We start from the raw sequence: 18411 nt of genomic DNA on the forward strand, positions 1-18411 counted from the left end.
AAGTAGGTAGGAAGGACCTATCTCCCTTAACACACAGGTCAATAACCATGAACCAAAGATTTAAAGTAATGACAAAAAAATGAGGAAAGTTGGGGACAAAGCTTTTTACTTAGAAGATGCTAAAGATCTGGAACTCATTACCTGAGGAAGGTGGTAGAGACAAAGCCCTCATTGTTTTTTAAAACTATTGGATAGCCACTAATGGCATAATCAACAGAAGTTATGGATGAAGGGTTGAAAATTCTAATAACAAAGTAAACAGCACAGGAAAAGTTCCTTTGACCAACCAAGTTTGTGATTCACAGATGCCTCGAGTTTAATATTTTCTTGCCTCGACGTGGTCCGTATCCCTCTATTCCCTGCCTACTCATGTATCTATCCAGATGCCTCTTGAACGTTGTTATAGGATCTGCTTCCACCACCTCCTCCAGCAGTACATTCCAGGCATTCACCACCCTGTGAGAAAAACTTCCCTCTTACATCTCATTTAAATTTACCCTCTCTCACTTTCAATCTATGCCCCTGAATAATTGACCTTTCAACTCTGGAAAAAGGACTGACTATCCACTCTATCCAAACCTGTCATAATCTTGTAAATTTCTAATGTCCTCCTTCATTCTCCGACACTCCAATGAAAACAATCCAAGTTTGTTCAACCTTTCTTCATAGTCCATATCCTCCAAACCAGGCATCATCCTGGCAAATCTCTTCTGCACCATTCCCAATGTATCAACACCTTTCCGGTAGTGTGACGACCAGGATTTTACACAATATTCCAAATGCAGCCTAACCAAAGTCTTATACAGCTGTAACATGATTTTCCAATTCCTACACTCAATGCCCCAACTGATGAAGGCGAATATGCCATATGCCTTCTTGACCCACCTTATCCACCTGAGTCGCCACCTTCAGGGAACTGTGGATCTGCACACCTAGATCATTCTGTATACTAATATTTCTAAGTGATCTACCATTTACTGTATATTTTCCTTCTGCAGTAAATCTTCCAAATCGCATCACCTCACATTTGTCTGGGTTAAATTCTATCTGCCATCTTTCAGTCCAGGTCTCCAGTCGATTTATATCCTGCTGAATCCTCTGACAATCCTCCTCACTATCTACTACTCCCCCAATTTATCTGTAAATTTAACATAAGAACACAAGAAATAGAAGCAGGAGTAGCCATCTAGCCCTTCAAGCCTACCCCGCCATTCAATAAGATTACGGCTGATCTGAAGTGAATCAGTTCCACTTTCCCCCCATAATCCTTACTAAATTTACTAATCAGACTATCTACATTTTCCTCCAAATCATTTATATATATTACAAACAAAAGAAGCCCCAGCACTGGTTCTTGTGGAACACTGCTTGTCACAGAGCTCCAGTTAGAAAAGTGCCCTTTCACTGCTACTCTCTTTCTATGCCCAAGCCAGTTTTGTATCCATCTTACCAGCTCACCTCGGATCCCATATGACTTCACCTTCTGTATCAGCCTGCCATGAGGAATCTTATCGAAGGCTTTACTGAAGTCCATGTCTACAACATCTATTGCCCTGCCCTGGTCAATTTTTCTTGTCACTTTCTCAAAGAACTCAATCATGTTTGTGAAACTCAACCTCCCATTCACAAAACCATGCTACCTGTCACTAAAAAGCCTATTTACGCAGAGGGTAGTAAGGGCGTGGAATGCCATGCCTGCAGCAGTTGTGGACTCGCCAACTTTGGGCGTTCAAATGGTCAGTGGATAGGCATATGGATAACATTGGAATAGTTCAGGTTAGAGGATCATTAGATTGGTTCCAATGGTCGGTGCAACATCGAGGGCCGAAGGGCCTGTACTGCGCTGTTCTATGTTCTATTCTCTTCCAGGTGAGAGTACATCCTGTCCCTAAGAATCTTCTCAAATAATTTCCCCACCAGCTGACATAAAGCTCTCAAGCCTGTAATATCCCAGATTGTCTCTTGTGCCCTTCTTAAACAGAAGAACAAAGTGAGCTACTCTCCAATCCTCTGGTACCTCGTCTGTGGCTAAAGACAATACAAAGATTTTGGCCAAGGTTTCAATAATTTCTTTCCTCGCATCTCTCAGTTGGGATAGACCCCATCTAGCCCTGGGTACTTGTCCAACTTATTGTTTTCCAAAACTGCCAATATCTCCTCCCTTTTTATCTCAACGTGTTCTAGAATGTCAACATCCTTCTTTCTACACTCACCATGCACCACATCCTTCACTTTGTGATGCAAAGTACTCGTTAAGGGCCTTAATCACCTTGTTTGGCTCCACATACAAATTCCCTCCAACGTCCTTGAGTGGACCTACCCTTTCCTTAGGTATCTTCTCTCTCCTTATATGCACATAAAATGCTTCGGCATTCTCCTTAATCCTGCCTGCCAAGGACTTTCAGGGCCGCTTTTTGTCCTCTTAAGTCTCTGTTTAAGCTCTTTCCTACTATCCTTGCTATCAGACTGGATAAGACAAAGGAAAATAACTCAAGTAAGGAATTCAACATGAAAGTTAGTGTCTATTTAGAGCTCTAACAATAAGTGCAAAATTTGAACAAATAGAAGGCAATATTTTCTAAGGTAAGTGGCACAATTCAAAGCTTTCATGCAGTTCAAATATTCAGTTGTTATTCAAAAGTTGCAAAATTCCTTAAAATATGATGCTCGGAAGAGTCACATTAATCTAAATCCCTGCTTCTTTTCCCTCCTTATTCTCCACTCAACTTGAATTGTTTGCTTCAATTTATAAATCTTTTAATTTTCCAACACAACTCTAACGACAAAGATCATATCTGCTGCATGCGACAGTTTTGGTGCCAATCCACACAAGTAAACACTCTGTTTCAATCTCTAGTTTGTGCTGACTAAACCAACTGGACCACAGTACAGGCTGTGGAATATGCCTCAGGCTAAGGATAAAATAGCTTTCAAGAGTTGCTTCCATTGCTATCAAATTGGCCCATTTTAAATTATACAAAATGAGACATAAGCTAATCAAATAGTTGTATTTGTACGGTTCATTATCAGAATGAAAGAGAACTTCACGCAATGAATGATACTTGAAGTGCAGTGACTAATCCAGGTAACCACAACAGCCACTTTGGAACAGCAAAATCCTATCAGTTGTGCTGAGATAATTGTTGGATTTTTCCGTAAAACTGGTTAGGGTGTAATGGCATTTTGAAAGAACTCCCAGTTCTATTGTGAATATTGTTGTGGAATTTTTAACATTTGTTTAAACAGGATGATGGAGTCTTAATTGATTTCATGCAAAAAATTGTTTAGCCCTAGGTCACAGGCTCCATCAGTAACTCCATTGGTGACAACAGTTTAGATTATAGAGTCAAAGACAGCACAGAGTCAAGAATGATAGTGATATATCAACACTTATTCATCATTCAATCATCATCCATGCTTTTGTTACCTCTGGACTTAACTACTTCAACATATTCCTCACTGGCCTCCCATTCTATCCTACATGGAGATAAAGTTATTTAAAACAACAGGCCTGTGTCCTATTTGCACAAAGTCCCATTCACCATCATCCCGGTGACTTACACTGACTTTTGGTCAAGCAATGCCTTGAATTTTAAAATTTTCATTGTAGTTTTTCAACTTCCTTGTGGCTTTGGCTCTCCATATCTCAAATTTACTTCATCTCCACAACCCTCTGTGATAATTGCACTTTTTAAATTCTAGCCTCTTGAGCAACTCCGATTTTAACCACTTCATCATTGGCCGCGCCTTCAGCTGCCAAGGCTCTAGGTTCTGGAATCCCCCTCTGAAAACTTCAACGCCTTTCCATCTCATAATCCTCATTTAAGGCACCCACTAAAACCTACCTATTTAACCAGGTTATTGGCCATCTGCCCAAATATCACCTTACGTGGATTACTGTTCAATTTTGCTTAATAGCCTTCACTTCCTGCGAAGTGTCTTGGGATGTTTTATTATATTAAATTTATAACTACATTTAAAACATTGTGGATTTGACACTTTGTTTTCCCTTTCTATTGGAAAACAACTTTCGAACACTTCTCTTAGAAACATGCAGAAACTAAGTTAGAATGAAGTCATATACTGATAATCATTACACTACATTATCCACAAAAAGACAGCAAATCTTGAGCTCCAACACAATATTATAATAGTTTTTAAACTTGTATAAGGGTATTTTCTATTTAAGATTATAGCACAATAACTAATTGTAATTTAGTATTTAGTCCACTTTTAAGAGAATCCTTCATACTTGACTTAAGGCCTTACGTTCATAGATCTGAATATCGTTTTTGCAGAGTCAACCATGCAGTATCATAAATAATTCAATAATCTGTACTAAGTGTTACATGTTTCTCATATATAGGAAACATCCTTCATAAACAGCCACTTCCCCCTACTGCTGCCTTGAGATAACTGTAAAATAATATTGCAAGACAAAGATGTAATGCCCAAAAGGACAGAATGGTGAATCTCTGCAGAAAAGGAGCCAAATTCCACTTTTCCTTTCTTACATTTATAAAATTCACAATAAATCTTTCAAAAAAAGCAATACATTTAAGTCACATTTGCTGCTCATGGCTGTCTACTACTTTAAGGAAGAATTTTGACAAACATATTACAACACTTAGCTTCACATAAAATCATCAGAACATGCAAAAAGAAAAACATATATAAATAACAGCAAATATACCTTTGTTATCTTCAGATGATGTTAAACCTGAGGCACAGAATAGTTGTTCAAAGCTTAGATCATTCAACATTTAAAAGGGCAAGTACAACACTAATGCATCTTTTCTGCACATAAATAACAGTTTTTGCTGTACCCTGACTTGCAAAATTAGTCATGTTCCATCACACTGGCAACATGTCAAATACATACGTTGGGATTGAGACACCACTTTTGTACGACTTCGCCCTCGAGAATCAGCAACATCACCAGCACCAGCTCCCGTGAGTAGTTGCCTGTTACGGATACGACCTAGAAAGAGAATAGAGTTGGAAAAAGGAAAGCTATTGACAGAAATGATGGGTGGGATTTTCCAGCTATGCTTATCCCAAGTACAGAAAATCCCACCTGAGGTCAACAGACCGTTTCACAGTCCATGCCCCACCCATTACGAAATCTGTGGTGGGTGGGATGGCAAAATTCAGCCCAATAGGTTGTTCCATGTATATTTCAACATTTTTGAAAATATTCCCACAGAAAAGTGCAAAAAGGCCTGGTCAAGCACAAATTATTTACAATAACATACAAACCTTTAAAAGTGATGGGTACGTGAACCAAAATGCTACTGAATAATCTAAACTCCACTTGTCATATGATAGAGATTAAAATCAGATTTATAATGGAGAAGAGTGTAAGAATAACAGACAAACTTCAGAAAGGTAGATTTGAGAACACAGGAAAATACAAATGAATGCCAACCGGAAAATATATTGGAGCTTTTCAAAAGACCAAGGGACTAAGGAATGCAGTGAATGTTATACTTCAGTGATGTTTTGCATAGATATTTGGCCATAATATTGGAAAACATGGAACGAAAAGTTGGGGACCAAGTAAGAAAGTGGATTTGAAATTAATTGAATAGGGACACAAATAAAGTCAGATTCAGTGAGGGAGAATAGAAGGGTGAAACTGCATCCTTTTGAAGGCAACAAGGAAATGCAAACAAGATTTGGATAGATTGAGGAATAGGTCAGTACAAGAGAATTGTGACTTAATGTGGAGGGTGACAAGACTGAAGAAAAGAAAAGCAATGCAAATAGCAAATGACATTATTCTAAAGAACACAATAATTAAGAGTACTGGTTGATGGTGTGTACTCAAGAGGCTAACGAGATCTTGTGATAATTAGCGGGACAGAGGAGGAATCTGAATATCTAAGTGTTGCTACAGAGGATTGGCCCAGCCACCTCCCACTTAGAGCACCTACCCTATTGCCTACCAACCAGCCCCTTGCACGGGCTTTGTACAATTCTGCTCACTGTACTTCAAGAGCAACTTGAAACCACCAAGAGAAGGTAAAATTTCTATAAACAATGAATATCAACACAGATAATGAGAATCTAGAGAAGAAAAAAAAAATTTTGGGAGTAAAACTGATTAGTAAAAAACATGCATACAAGGATTAAGATAGAAAACAGAAACCATAAGAGAAAGAAAAGTACGCAACAGCTGTGTGTTGGGCCAAAGAGCTCGCTATAAAGAAGATTTAAACAGAGCACATCAAAGTCTACCTAAACAACTTTACGACTGTGGTCAGGAAATTATTTGAGTACAGAACTACTGATCTACAAGCAGAATACTTCCAAACAGGATTAAACATTTGAAAATGTATTTTGAACACAAGGCTCTATAAGGAAAATCTATTTTCAAAATCTTTCAAGTTCAACTAGGTTAGTCAGCTGAGCCACAAAAACTAAATGTTGAATTGGTGATGGAATTAAGGAATGACTGCAATGTTCAAAATGCTTGAAAATACATAACCCATCTTAATGATGCCCCTCGTCTCTGTCCTTGCAAAGAAAACGGTCATATTTTGTTGGAACTACTAGTTAAGTTACATTGGTGTAGGTTTGGAGTCACAAATAGGCCAAAACAGGTAATGGAAGCACGTTTCTTTTCCAAAAGGACATTCATTAACAATTTTTTAACATAACAAATCAACAACTCTAAGTCAATTTTCCAGGTTTTACAAAAACTAGATTTAATTTATTGGTGCTTTGCATTTTGAAGTGCAATTCCTCAAAAAAGAAAATTGCTCCCAATTGACAGTGTAAATAATCTTAGTACAGTTATTATGATTCTAACTTTTGACTGTAAAATTACTTGCTGAATTTAGAAATGTACCTTGATTTTGTTTCAGGGATTATTGATGAACTTGTAAACATTTATGGAAAACAATGACTGAAAAAAAGTACGAGACAACTTGGGATTTACAAGCTTGTCAGGGAAATTGCAAATTGTTAATTTTGAGTTGCATACTTATGACAAATGTATTATACCATATAGCAACTGTTGGTACTGTCTCTTAATGGGACAATTTTCAAGGAAGCAACTTGCCCATATGTTCCACGTTTTAGCAAGTTGACATAAATGACTACTCCTCAGGCTTCCAATTAAGAGACATAACAATAAGCAATGTTAAATCTAGCATTTAAACTCATAAGCATATTAAAACATGTCAGTTATAGATCTATAACATGGTTTTAAAAAGAGAGGTAGGCAATTTTCTTACCATCTGCTTTGTCAGATGCATCATCTTTGTAACAGTGCAAGCAAAGAACAGGAAAGAGTTATGAAGTTAGATTTCATGTACACTAAGTAACTACCAGAGGTGAGACATTAACTTATGGCATTTGGAAACAGGACATCTAGCAATACATATAATATTTATCGTTATACGAAAATATATTTTTTATTTAAGACATATTTAAACAAGCCAAAGTGGATTTGTTAAGGGCAAATCGTGTTTAGCTACTTTGCTTTGGTTTTTTGGTGAGGTAACAGAAAGATTTGTTAAGTGTTTACTGCTGATGTACTGTACATGGACTTCCAAAAGACATTTCGTAAAGTGTCACAAAACAGATGAGCAGATATAGTGCTCATCGAATACAAGGGACAATAGTAATAGGAATACACAAGTAGACGAGCAAAAAGAAACAAATAGTAGTGGTGAATGATTGTCTTTCAGACTGGAAGAAGGTTACTGGTGGAGATCCCTTTGGACCTCTGCTCATCTAACATTTGTAATGCCCTGGACACTGGCGTACAGGGCACAATTTTGAAATTTGCACATGATATGTAATTTGCATATTGTGAACAATGACAGAACTTCAAAAGGCTAGTTTGGTGGAATGGGTGGACTCGTCACAGCTGAAATTTAATTCAGAAAAGTATGAAGTGAAGGGGGTGTGGAGGGATATGGTCCAGGTGCAGGTCAATGTGACTAGGCAGAAAAATGGTTTGGCACAGACAAGAAGGGCCAAAAGGACTGTTTCTGTGCTGTAATGTTCTATGGTTCTAAGTGATCCATTTTGGTAGGTAGAACGCAAAGAGACAGTATATAAAGGATACAAGTCTAAAGGGAGTGCAGAAACAGAGGGACCTAGGCACAAGTGCATAAATCACTGAAGGTGGCAGGACAGCTTGAGTGTGTAGTTAAAGCCTATGACATCCTGGGTTTTATCAATAGGGCCATACATGGAATTATATCAAACAACTAAGAAATGCTAATTTGGCCTCAACTGGAGTAGTGTCCAGTTCTGGGCACCACACTAGGGATCACATAAAGGCAGCATAGAGAGGGTGCAGAAAGAATTCATGAGAATGGTTTCAGGGACAAGGAACTTAAGTTACAAAGAAAGATTGAAAAAGGTGGGACTGTTCTCCTTGGAGATGCGAAGTTTGAGTGGAAATTTGTGATTCTAAGTTATGCGGGGTCTGGACAGAATAGATAGGAAGGAAACTGTTACCAATGGTGGGGGGATAGAAAACCAGAAGAGACACATTTAAGGTATTTGGCAAAATAAACTAAAGCAACACAAAGAAAAACATTTTCACACAGCAAGTGATTAGGATCTGGAAAGCGCTGCTTAAGAGTGCAGTGGAGGCAGGGTCAATTGAGACTTTCAAAGGGGGATTATTTGTAAAGGCAAAATTTGCATGGAAAAGCTGGGGTATTGCACACACGGAATTGTTTCATCAGAGGATCAGCACAGACGCTGATCCCGAATGAGCTCCTTCTGTGCTGTAACCATTTAATGCAAGTAAGGATATGGAAGAGCATGAACACTGAGTAAAAGAACTCATGCTGTTTGTAAAATGTACATTAGTTGCTAAATGATGGAAGAAAACTTGAGACATAATAAATCTTCTCACTTGTTTGAATCATGCACTGCTAGACTCATTGTTGGTGGAAATCACCAATACTGAAGCAGTGGTAACATACTGCTAGGTGTCACCAGTGGGAGAGTACACCAGTTGGGAACAGCAGCGAACAAACCCTACAACATTAAGGTGGAACAATCCATCAGCTGTATTAATACTTCTGTAGCTCACCAGTCATCCATTTGATTTAAATGGATGACAACAGTGGATTTTAATAATTGACTTCAAGATTTTCCTGCTGATCAGTACTGATGCTAAATCTGACAATGATAACTGAAGTCCATCACAGCACTCTTCCACATTCATATTTACATATTTCTCAGAATTAACATAGCACCTCTCAGAAAATGTACAGTGTTCCTCTTGTCTTGAATATTTTAAATTATATCCCATTGTTTTTGTGCCATAAATTAACATTTTCACCCTCTTGGCAAAAGTTTGAACAAGAATAAAAAAAGCAACATGTCATCATGCGCTGAAACCCCAAAACCCTGTGTCAAAGAGTGATGCGATCTGTGATTTTCCATGTACTATATCAACAGCCTCAGTTGTATCAAAAGGTTGAGGTGCTGTTGCATCATAGAAAGCAAAGGGGAAAAAGTTTTGGGCAGAGCAACCTAAGCTGTTCTTTCATACCTAGCAGGTAGCATTAGAGGTTGCAGCAGGATAAGGTACACTTTTTTTGGCTGGCATTTTATGGTGCATAACTCTTGGGTAGGTAAGAGGGGAAACACGCAAAAAAAATAAGAATTTTAAAACACATTTATGCATAGGAACATATCTAGGCCACTGAGTCCCTCAGGCCTGTTCCACCATTTAATGAGATCAGCTGACCTACAATTTAACTTGTGCCACTTGTTTCGGTTTCACGTCCTTATATAACTTTGTCGGGCACAAACCTATTGGTCTCAGATGTATTAATTGAGTTTGCATTTAATGTTCCCCACTTCCACCACCTGTCGCATGAAAGAAATGTGTTTCCAAAGTTCGCTGCTGAATGGACCAGCTATAATTTTAACATTAAGACCTTCCTCTAGATTTTCCCCGAAGGAAACAAAATCCATCTCTAGCTTCCCTCTCAGCTATTTGCAAAATCCTAAAGTCATCAATAAATTCAACTCTTCCCATTCTAAATTCCAGGGAACATAAAGCGAATGTATATAACTTTGTTTCATAATTTAAAATTTGGAGCACTGGTTATATTCTGGAGAATCAGACCCTGTTTTGGGGGAAGAGGGGGTTTGGAAATCAAACTTCTTGAGGTGGGTGGGAAGGGAGAGACCCAATGAAGGAGCAGCGACATAGCTCTAAATCAGGATGGTGGTGATATTCCTGTGTGTTGTCTATGTCCTTTTAAGTGGTGAGTTTAGGGATTTGGAAGAGACTGAAGGTGCCATTGAAGAAGCCTTGACAAATTGCTACAGTGCAGCTTGTATATGATATATGGTGTGCTGCCAGTGGAGGGAGAGAATATTTAAGGTGGTAGAAGTTCATAAGGAAAGGTTGAGCAAATTGGGCCTAAACTTATTGGACTTCAGAAAAATGAGACGAGATGGTACTGAAACATTTAAGATTGCAAGGGTTTATCAGAGTAGACGTTTCTCCTCATGGGGAAATCTAGAGCAACGGGGCACAGTTTCAAAAAAATTGATCTCCCATTCAACAGAAGAGGAGAAATCCTTTCTTCAAAGGGGCTGTTAATGTTTGGAATTCACCAATAGTAGTTGAGGCAGAGAAATTGAGTGTCAAGGTCAAGTCGGATAGATTTTTGATCAGAAGGGAGTTAATGGGGCAGGCAGAAAAGTGGAGTTAAGGCCACAATTGGATCATCTCTGATCTGAATGAATGGCAGGTGAGGCTCTGAAGGCTAAATGCTTACTCCGCTCCTATTTTGCATGCTTTTCTGGTTGGGGGGGGTGTTAAGCTGGCTCTTTTGTCTTGGATAGTGTCGGGCTTCTTAAATGTTTTTGAAATAGCACTCATCAAGCCTTGTGGAGGACGTTCCATCACAATCTTCACTTGGGCCTTGTAAACATTGAACAGGCTCTGTAGAGTCAGAGGTAAGTTCTTTCCATAGAATTCCTAGCCCTTGTAATGAGTCTTCGAGGCAGCAGTCCCTTCAACAAAATCCCTTTATTTACAACTCTAACAGCAGTACACAGAGTGCTATCAGTCAGCAATCTACCTTTGCGAGTCCCAAAGGAACAGACACTCCTGTATAAATACAAGGAAAAGACTCCCTGATTGGCCCATCAATTGACTCCTTAGTCAGGGAGTTCATATTGCAATAGGCCAACCTCAATGGCCTGATTGAAGTCATTACACTCCTCCCACCCAAAGTCCAGGGAATCCCCGTGATCTGGCTTCTCTTTCTTCGGTCTTGTGCTAGGTCCAGACCCTCTAATTCAGTATTCGATGAGGGAAGGGTGTATCTGCTAGACGCCCGCTTCTTCCATCGTGAATGCCAGGGGCCAGTTCGCTTTCATCCTCCAGTGATAAGGAGACAGCCGTGGCTTCGTCCACTGTGTCCATTTCAGACTTACAGGTTCTCTCCAAGGTGCCGGAGAATGGGACTAGTCCGTCAGGGAAGACTCTCCTTGGTCCTTGGCCCGCTGGTCAGAATCTGCTCTGGGATGGGCAACAAACTGGAGGCCTGCATCTGGTCTAGGTGCTTCCTTAAGACGGCCTCTCCCACATGTACCCAGTAGGATACCGGTCCCATCCTGGGCTCAACCATTCCTGCTTTCCATGCGGGACCATTTGTGAAGTTCCTCACCCAGACCACATCGAAATGCCTCCCTCGGTGATCGTTGTCGTGGCCCTTGCAATAGGCCTCCTTGCCTGCTTATCCACTTCTCTGCAACCCTCCCCCAAAGTTCAGGAGTAGCAGGCTTAGCATGGTGCGGTGCCGTCTGCCCATGAGTAGTTCTGCCGGTGCTATTCCCGTCGTGGCATGTGGTGTTGTCCGATAATCAAACAACCAGCGGGGTAAGTTTGGTGTCTCTTGACATCTCTGGCTGCTTCTTTAGCCCGGCTTTTACAGTCTGGACAGCTCTCTCCGCAAGCCCATGTAATGCCAGATGATATAGTAATGTCCTGATGTGTTGAATCCTGTTGATTTTATAAAACTGGTGAATTCTTGGCTGATGAAAGCCGATTGGTTGTTCGACACTAGTATGTCTGAGATTCCGTGGATCAAGAATGAGGCGCGTGGCTTCTCAATGGTTGTCACTGTGTTTGCTGCGTTCACTTTGTAGACATCCAACCATTTTGAATGGGCATCTAGTATTACCCAAAAGGATAATCTTCTATACTGATAAAGGCCCGTCAGTGTGTTGATTGTGGAAAATTTTTGTGGATCTTTGTCTAGCTTCATGCATGACTCATGTCCAGTTTAGAGACTTTGCATGTAAATCTTCAGTCCAGGGAATTGGATATTTATCAGATTGAGCGTACCAGTTTACTGTCTATTTCAAATCTCCATAAAGGCAAAACAAGCTGTCTGGCTTTAGAATAAGCACCGGAGAGATGCCACCCATTTTGCAGACTGAACCCGTTTTATTATGCCGTTGTGCTCCAATCTCTTGATTTCTGTGTCCATTTTTTCCCTTATTGCAAAAAGGTACTAGCCGGGCCTTGCAAAATTTTGGGACTGCCTCCAGATGAATATGTAGTGTCGTTTTTACTGCTTTAATTGTTCCTAGTGCTTCCCAGAAGACCTCCGGCTATTTGAGCAGAACTTCACTCAGGCAACCGTTTTCCAACTGAAAAACGTTTACCGTCCAGTTGAGTCTCCTTCAGCCAATTTCGTCCCAATAGGCTCGGTCCCGAACCTTCCACTACCTTTAAGGGTAGTCTAACCAGTTGTTTTCCATAAGCAACAGGCACGTGGGTTATGCCCACCACTTTGTGGTTCCCCTATGTAAGTCCTCAGTCTTGTTGAAGTCTCGGCTAGGGATAGGGGTTGGAGTCCAGTGCGAATTTTATTGAACACTGTTTCTTCTACTATGGATACAGCTGCACTTGTGTCGAACGCCATTATTATTGGACACTTGTTCAGTCTTATGGATAATTTAATACGTTCGGAATTGGTCATTCCTATGCAAAGCAGTTGTTTCTCGTCGGAGGTAGGTGGAGCTTCGAGGGTGTGCATTCTCCTGTACCCCGGCCTACGTGTCCTTTTCCGAACTGTCAGTTTTGAAAATTTGTTTTGCTTCTCCGACTCCAGATACTGGCAACAGTTGCAGTATCTTGCTGGTTGGGATCCTGCAGGGGCTGCTGTCTGTCTGGTCCCAAATTGGCCTTGTTCAGCAATAGCTCTGCAGGCGGACCTGGGTTCCCTTATATCCAAATCCTTCCTGAGGGCGGCCTTCCTAAGGCTGTGCCCTGCCCCACATTGGAGGTCCCTTAACTCAGTTGCACTGGTGTGAATGTCTACCTCCATGGAAATACCCTGTAACTTGTGCTCCACTTGCCGCTTTTTCCGAAGGCAGCCAGCTGTAATGCTTGTTTGCAATTTAGCTCGGCCTCCACCAACAGGCATTTCGTAGGGTCATACTGTTGATTCCGCACACCAATCGGAGAGTCTCACTTAATGTCAATCTGAATTCACAAATATCTGCTAATCGTCTTAATTTTGTCAGGAAACTAGTGACCGACTCCCCTGTCTCTCAGAACGCTAAGTAAAACCTGTACCTTCACAGGATCAGAGGTGGCTTAGAGTCATAATACGCTTTTACTCAGTCCGTCGATTCCTGGAAGGTTTGTGCCCTGTGTCTCCAAAAAGGTTAAAACTCCTCGTAACAGCGAAAGCTGCTGGTCCACAAACGGTCAGCAAAATAACCCATTGCTTTTCATCTGAAGCTATGTCATTAGCTCTGAAGAAATACCTCATCCGTTCTACATACTGAGCCCAGTCTTCCATGGCAGGGTCAAAAGTGTCCCATTACCTGAAGAGAGCCATGTTTGCCAGACAATGGTTCATCTCCAACATGTACTGGCTGATTGCAAACAGGTTCCTTCAACACCACTGTAATAAGTCTTTGGAGGCAGAAGTCTCTTCACCAAAATTCCTTTATTTACAAACCTCAATGGCCTGAATGAAGTCATTATACTCCATTACCACATTTACATTCTTGGCCCAGTTAAGTTTGTGGTCAATGATAACGCGCCCCAGGATGCTGATGGTGAGGGATTTGGTGTTGAATGATTAAAAGGAATGGTTAGATTCTCTCTGGTTGGAGAAAGTCATTGCCAAGCACTTGTATGGCACAAATGTTATGTGCCAATTATCAGCCCAAGTCTGAATGTTGTCCAACATTTGCTGCAAGTGGGTATGGACTGCTTCAGTATTTGAAGAGCTGTTAATTGTATTGAAACATCATCCAGTCATCAGTCTCATTTATGACCTTATATTGGAGCAAAGGTCATTGATGAAGCAGCTGAGGATAGATGGGCCTGAGATACCACCCCGAAGAATTTCTTCAGCGATGTCTTGGAGCTGAGTTGATTGTCCTTCAATAACCAAAAACATCTTCCTTTATGCCAGATTTGACTTTAAACAATGCGGACTTTTCCCCAATTCTCGCTGCAGCATAATCCTGCAACACTCAGTCAAATGTTGTTTGATGTCAAGTGCAGTCATTCGTTCCTCACCTCAGAAATTCAACTCTTCTGTCTGAGTTGAGAATGGCTGCATTGACCCTGGCAGAACTCAAATTGTGCATCAGTGAATATGTTGTTGCTGAATAAGCAACTCCTGACAGCAATATCAATAATACGTTCCACCAGTTGACTGGTGATGTGGGACCTCATAGATAGTGGTTATCCAGGGCAAGCATACCTGCAATAAGTGTCTGTGGTTTGAGGAGTTTCAACTCAGGATCATTGAGCTGGAATCATCGTGACACATCAGGGGGGGGAGAGAGTTACCTGGAAGCTTTGCTCCAGGAGCTGATCACATCCCTTAGTAAAAAGTCTGACAACACCAGGTTTAAGTCCAACCAATTTATTTGATAGTAAACTCACAAGCTTTCGGGGTTACCCCAAGAGCTTGAGAGTTTACTATCAAATAAATCGGTTGGACTTAAACCTGGTGTTGTCAGACTTTTTACTGTGTTTACCCCAGTCCAACGCTGGCATATCCACATCATCACATCCCTTAGGACAGAGTCTTACAGTTTGGAAAGTGGTCAGGCAAAGATGGTGTGACTGCAGTTAAGACAGATAAGGGAACCCAGCAAGCAAAAGTGCAGGAATGTCAGCCACTGCAGTTGTCCAATAGGTTTGAAGTTACTTGTTTGGATAAGAATGGAGGATGCAGGGTGCATGAGCTGACTGACAACTGCACTGTGGTACATGATGCCACTAAAATGGGGGAGCGCCTAAGAATGAAGTGGTAGTATGGGACAGTATAGTGAAGGGAATTGACACAGTTCCCTGTAGCAAGCAGTCAGAGTTTAGATAACCTTGTTGCCTGCCCCAGTGCCAGATTTCAGGACATCCACTCCGGGCTGGAAAGAGACTTGCAGAAGGGAAGGAGGATGCTGTTGCCATGATCCATATAGGTACCAATGACATAGGTAGAAGAGGAAAGAAATTCTGTATAGTGTCTTTCAGGAGCTAGGCACAAAATTAAACAACAGAACTTCCAAAATTATAATCTCTGCATCATTACCTGAGCCACATTCAAATTGGCATAGTGTAAATAAAATCAGAGATGAATACATGGCTCAAAGACTGGTGTGGGAGAAGTGGGTTTCACTTCGTGGGACACTGGCATCAGCACTGGGGAAAGTGGTGGCTATACCGCTGGGATGGCATGCATCTGAACTGGGCTGGGACAAATGGCCTTGCAAAGCATATAATTAGGGAAGTAGAGGGCTTTAAACTAAATAGAGGGGGGAAGATGGTTCTGGGAAGGGTCTATGTAGGCTCACAAAATAAAAGGATATGGCAGCAATTTAAGTAATGATACCCAGAGTATGACAGAAAAAGCAACAAATAGGGTTAAAAACAGGGAAAAGGCAAAAATAATGGCTCTTTACCACAGTACACATAGTAATAAGCACAAAATATACCAATTAATGGCACAAACGGAGGTTAACAGATATGATCTTGCAGCCAGTACAGAGGCAAATGTTGCAAGATTATCAAAACCGGGAAATAAGTATGCAGGGATATGTGACTTTTTCGTAAGGAGAGGGAGGATGGAAAGAGTAGTAGTGTAGTTATGTCAGTACTAGATTGGATAAGTACAATAGCAAGAAATTATCTTGGGCTGGAAGATGTGGAATCCATATGGGTGGAGTTAAGAAATAACTAGAAGGCGAAGAAGACACTATTGAAAATAGTTTATAGGCCCTCTAACAATAGCTACACTGTAGAATACAAAATAAATGAAATAATAAGGGCATGTAAAAAAGGCAGTACTTTCAATCATGGGTGACTTCAATCTTTACATAGATTGGGAAAATCAAATTGGCAGAAGTAGCCATTAGAAGGAATTTGTAGAGTATATTTGGAACAGTTTCCCAGAACAATTTGTTGCAGATCTCAGCAGCGAAAGTGCTATTTTCAATCTGGTAATGTGTAATGAGACAGATTTAATAACAATCACAGCATAAAAGATCCCCGAGGAAACCATGACCGTAACGTGGTACGATTTAGCATTCAGTTTATGGGTGAGAAATGTGAGACACAGAAAACATTGCTCACATAAATAAGGGTAATTATACATGAATGAGGGCAAAATTGGCTACAGTGGATTGGGAAACAAGTTTAGGAGGAAAGACAGTTGATCAGCATTGGCAGATGTTTATGAAAATAGTTCATGACTCACAGCAAGGATATATCCCAGTGAGAAAGGAGGTTTCTAGAAAGGGGATAAATCAATCATGGTCAACTAAGAAAATTAAGGAAGTATTAAACTGTAAAAAAATATATAATGTGGCAAAGATTAGTGGTAAATCAGAGGATTGAGAAAGTTTAAAAAAAACCAAGGTACTGTGCTCTGTCATCATTCAGGGTGATGTTTGTGGACCCTCCATTCATGAATGGATGTGGTAGGACTGCAGTGTTTTGAACTAATCCATTAAATGTGAGATTACTTAGGTCTGCCTACAGCATGCTGATTCCTCCTATTAGCATACACATACTCCTGTTTAGTAGCTTCATTCCATTTGCATCTTACTTTTAAGTATCCAGGTTCCTCGGTATACTCTTGACATTCCTCATTGATCCAAGGTTGGTATCCTGGCATGATGGTAATGAGAATGTGTGGTAATGAATGTGACAGATTGAAGTAGAATGCGATTTTGCTGCTGCTGCCCTACAATATCTCATGAATGTCCAGTTTTGAGTTGCTGAGTCTATTTTAAATCTATCCCATTTTCACTACTCGCATACAACATGAGAGAGGATAATCTCAATGGAAATATGGGATTTTGTGGTGTTGTGCCTATCAATATGGACATGCACAAATGCATCTGTGACAAGTCAGGAAAGGTCAAGTAGGTTTCTGTCCCAAATTGGTTCTCTCACCTAAACAAAAGTTGGAAGGAGGACCTCAAAGGACAGATGAGTTGAGATTCTTTTATCCTTTTACCTGTGTAAGGGCAGTATGGCAGCTAGGGCAATGGCATGTTCCTCCTTCCAGATGTGGGCAATTAGGGAGTATTCTAGTCTCCCAGGCAACTTTGCAGGAAGTATGTCTAGTCGCAACTCTTCACACACTGCATTGTTTGGTTGGAGCAGCAAGTGGATGCACTGTGGAGGATACATGAGGCACAGAGTGTGATAGACACTCGGTACAGAGAGGTTGTCACACCACAGGTAGATGGGTGACTGTCGGGAGAGGCAGGCAGGTAGTGCAGAAGTCTCCTGTGCCTGTTCTCCTTTCAAACAGGTATACCGTTTTGGATACTGTTGAGGGGGATAGCTTGTCAGGGGAAATACCAACAGCAGCCAGGCCTGTGACACCATAGCTGGTTCTGCTGTGGGACAGGGTTGGGCAAAGAGCAAGTGCTCAGTCATAATAGGGGACTCGCTAGTTAGAGGCACAGACAGGCATTTCTGTGGCTGCAATCGAAACTCCAGGATGTTGCCTCCCTGGTGCCAGGGTCAAGGATGTCTCCAAGCGCTTGCAGGACATTAAGGGGGAGGGAGAGCAACCAGAGGTCACTGGTACCAATATAACCAACAACATACGTAGGAAAAGGGATGAGGTCCTGAAATGTAAATACAGAGTTAGGCAGAAGGCTAAAGTGCAGGACCTCGAAGGTAGTAATTTCAGAACTATTACCACTGCCATGTACTAGTAAGACTATGAATAGAAGGATTAGGCAGATGAATGCGTAGCTTGAGAACTGGTGCAGGAGGCAGGGATTTAGATTTTTGGATCATTGGGATCTTTTCTGGGGAAGGAAGGAATGGGTTCAAGTGGGATGCTTCAAGAGGGATGAGTTACATCTGAACTGGAGGGAGACTAACATTCCGGTGGGGAGATTTGCTGGAGCCAC

General features: G+C 40.9%; 1 protein-coding gene across 32 annotated transcripts in view; it reads right to left on the reverse strand.

Annotated features, from left to right (window-relative positions):
* The window catches only part of clasp2 (cytoplasmic linker associated protein 2), a 358037-nt gene that overhangs the window by 158836 nt on the left and 180790 nt on the right, over window positions 1-18411 (reverse strand). For 14 of the 32 annotated variants that reach the window (XM_080193661.1, XM_080193657.1, XM_080193656.1 and 11 more), the window contains 3 exons: window positions 7242-7265; window positions 4883-4981; window positions 4694-4720 (listed from right to left, as the gene is read on the reverse strand). In XM_080193661.1, coding sequence (XP_080049787.1) covers window positions 4694-4720; window positions 4883-4981; window positions 7242-7265 — 150 coding nt within the window. The remainder of the gene's footprint in view (window positions 1-4693; window positions 4721-4882; window positions 4982-7241; window positions 7266-18411) is intronic. The other 18 variants (XM_080193659.1, XM_080193658.1, XM_080193652.1 and 15 more) reach the window with 3 other exon arrangements.

The sequence above is a fragment of the Carcharhinus amblyrhynchos genome, chromosome 8, assembly GCF_965287045.1.
Source record: "Carcharhinus amblyrhynchos chromosome 8, sCarAmb.v2.hapA, whole genome shotgun sequence".
Lineage (NCBI taxonomy): Eukaryota > Metazoa > Chordata > Chondrichthyes > Carcharhiniformes > Carcharhinidae > Carcharhinus > Carcharhinus amblyrhynchos.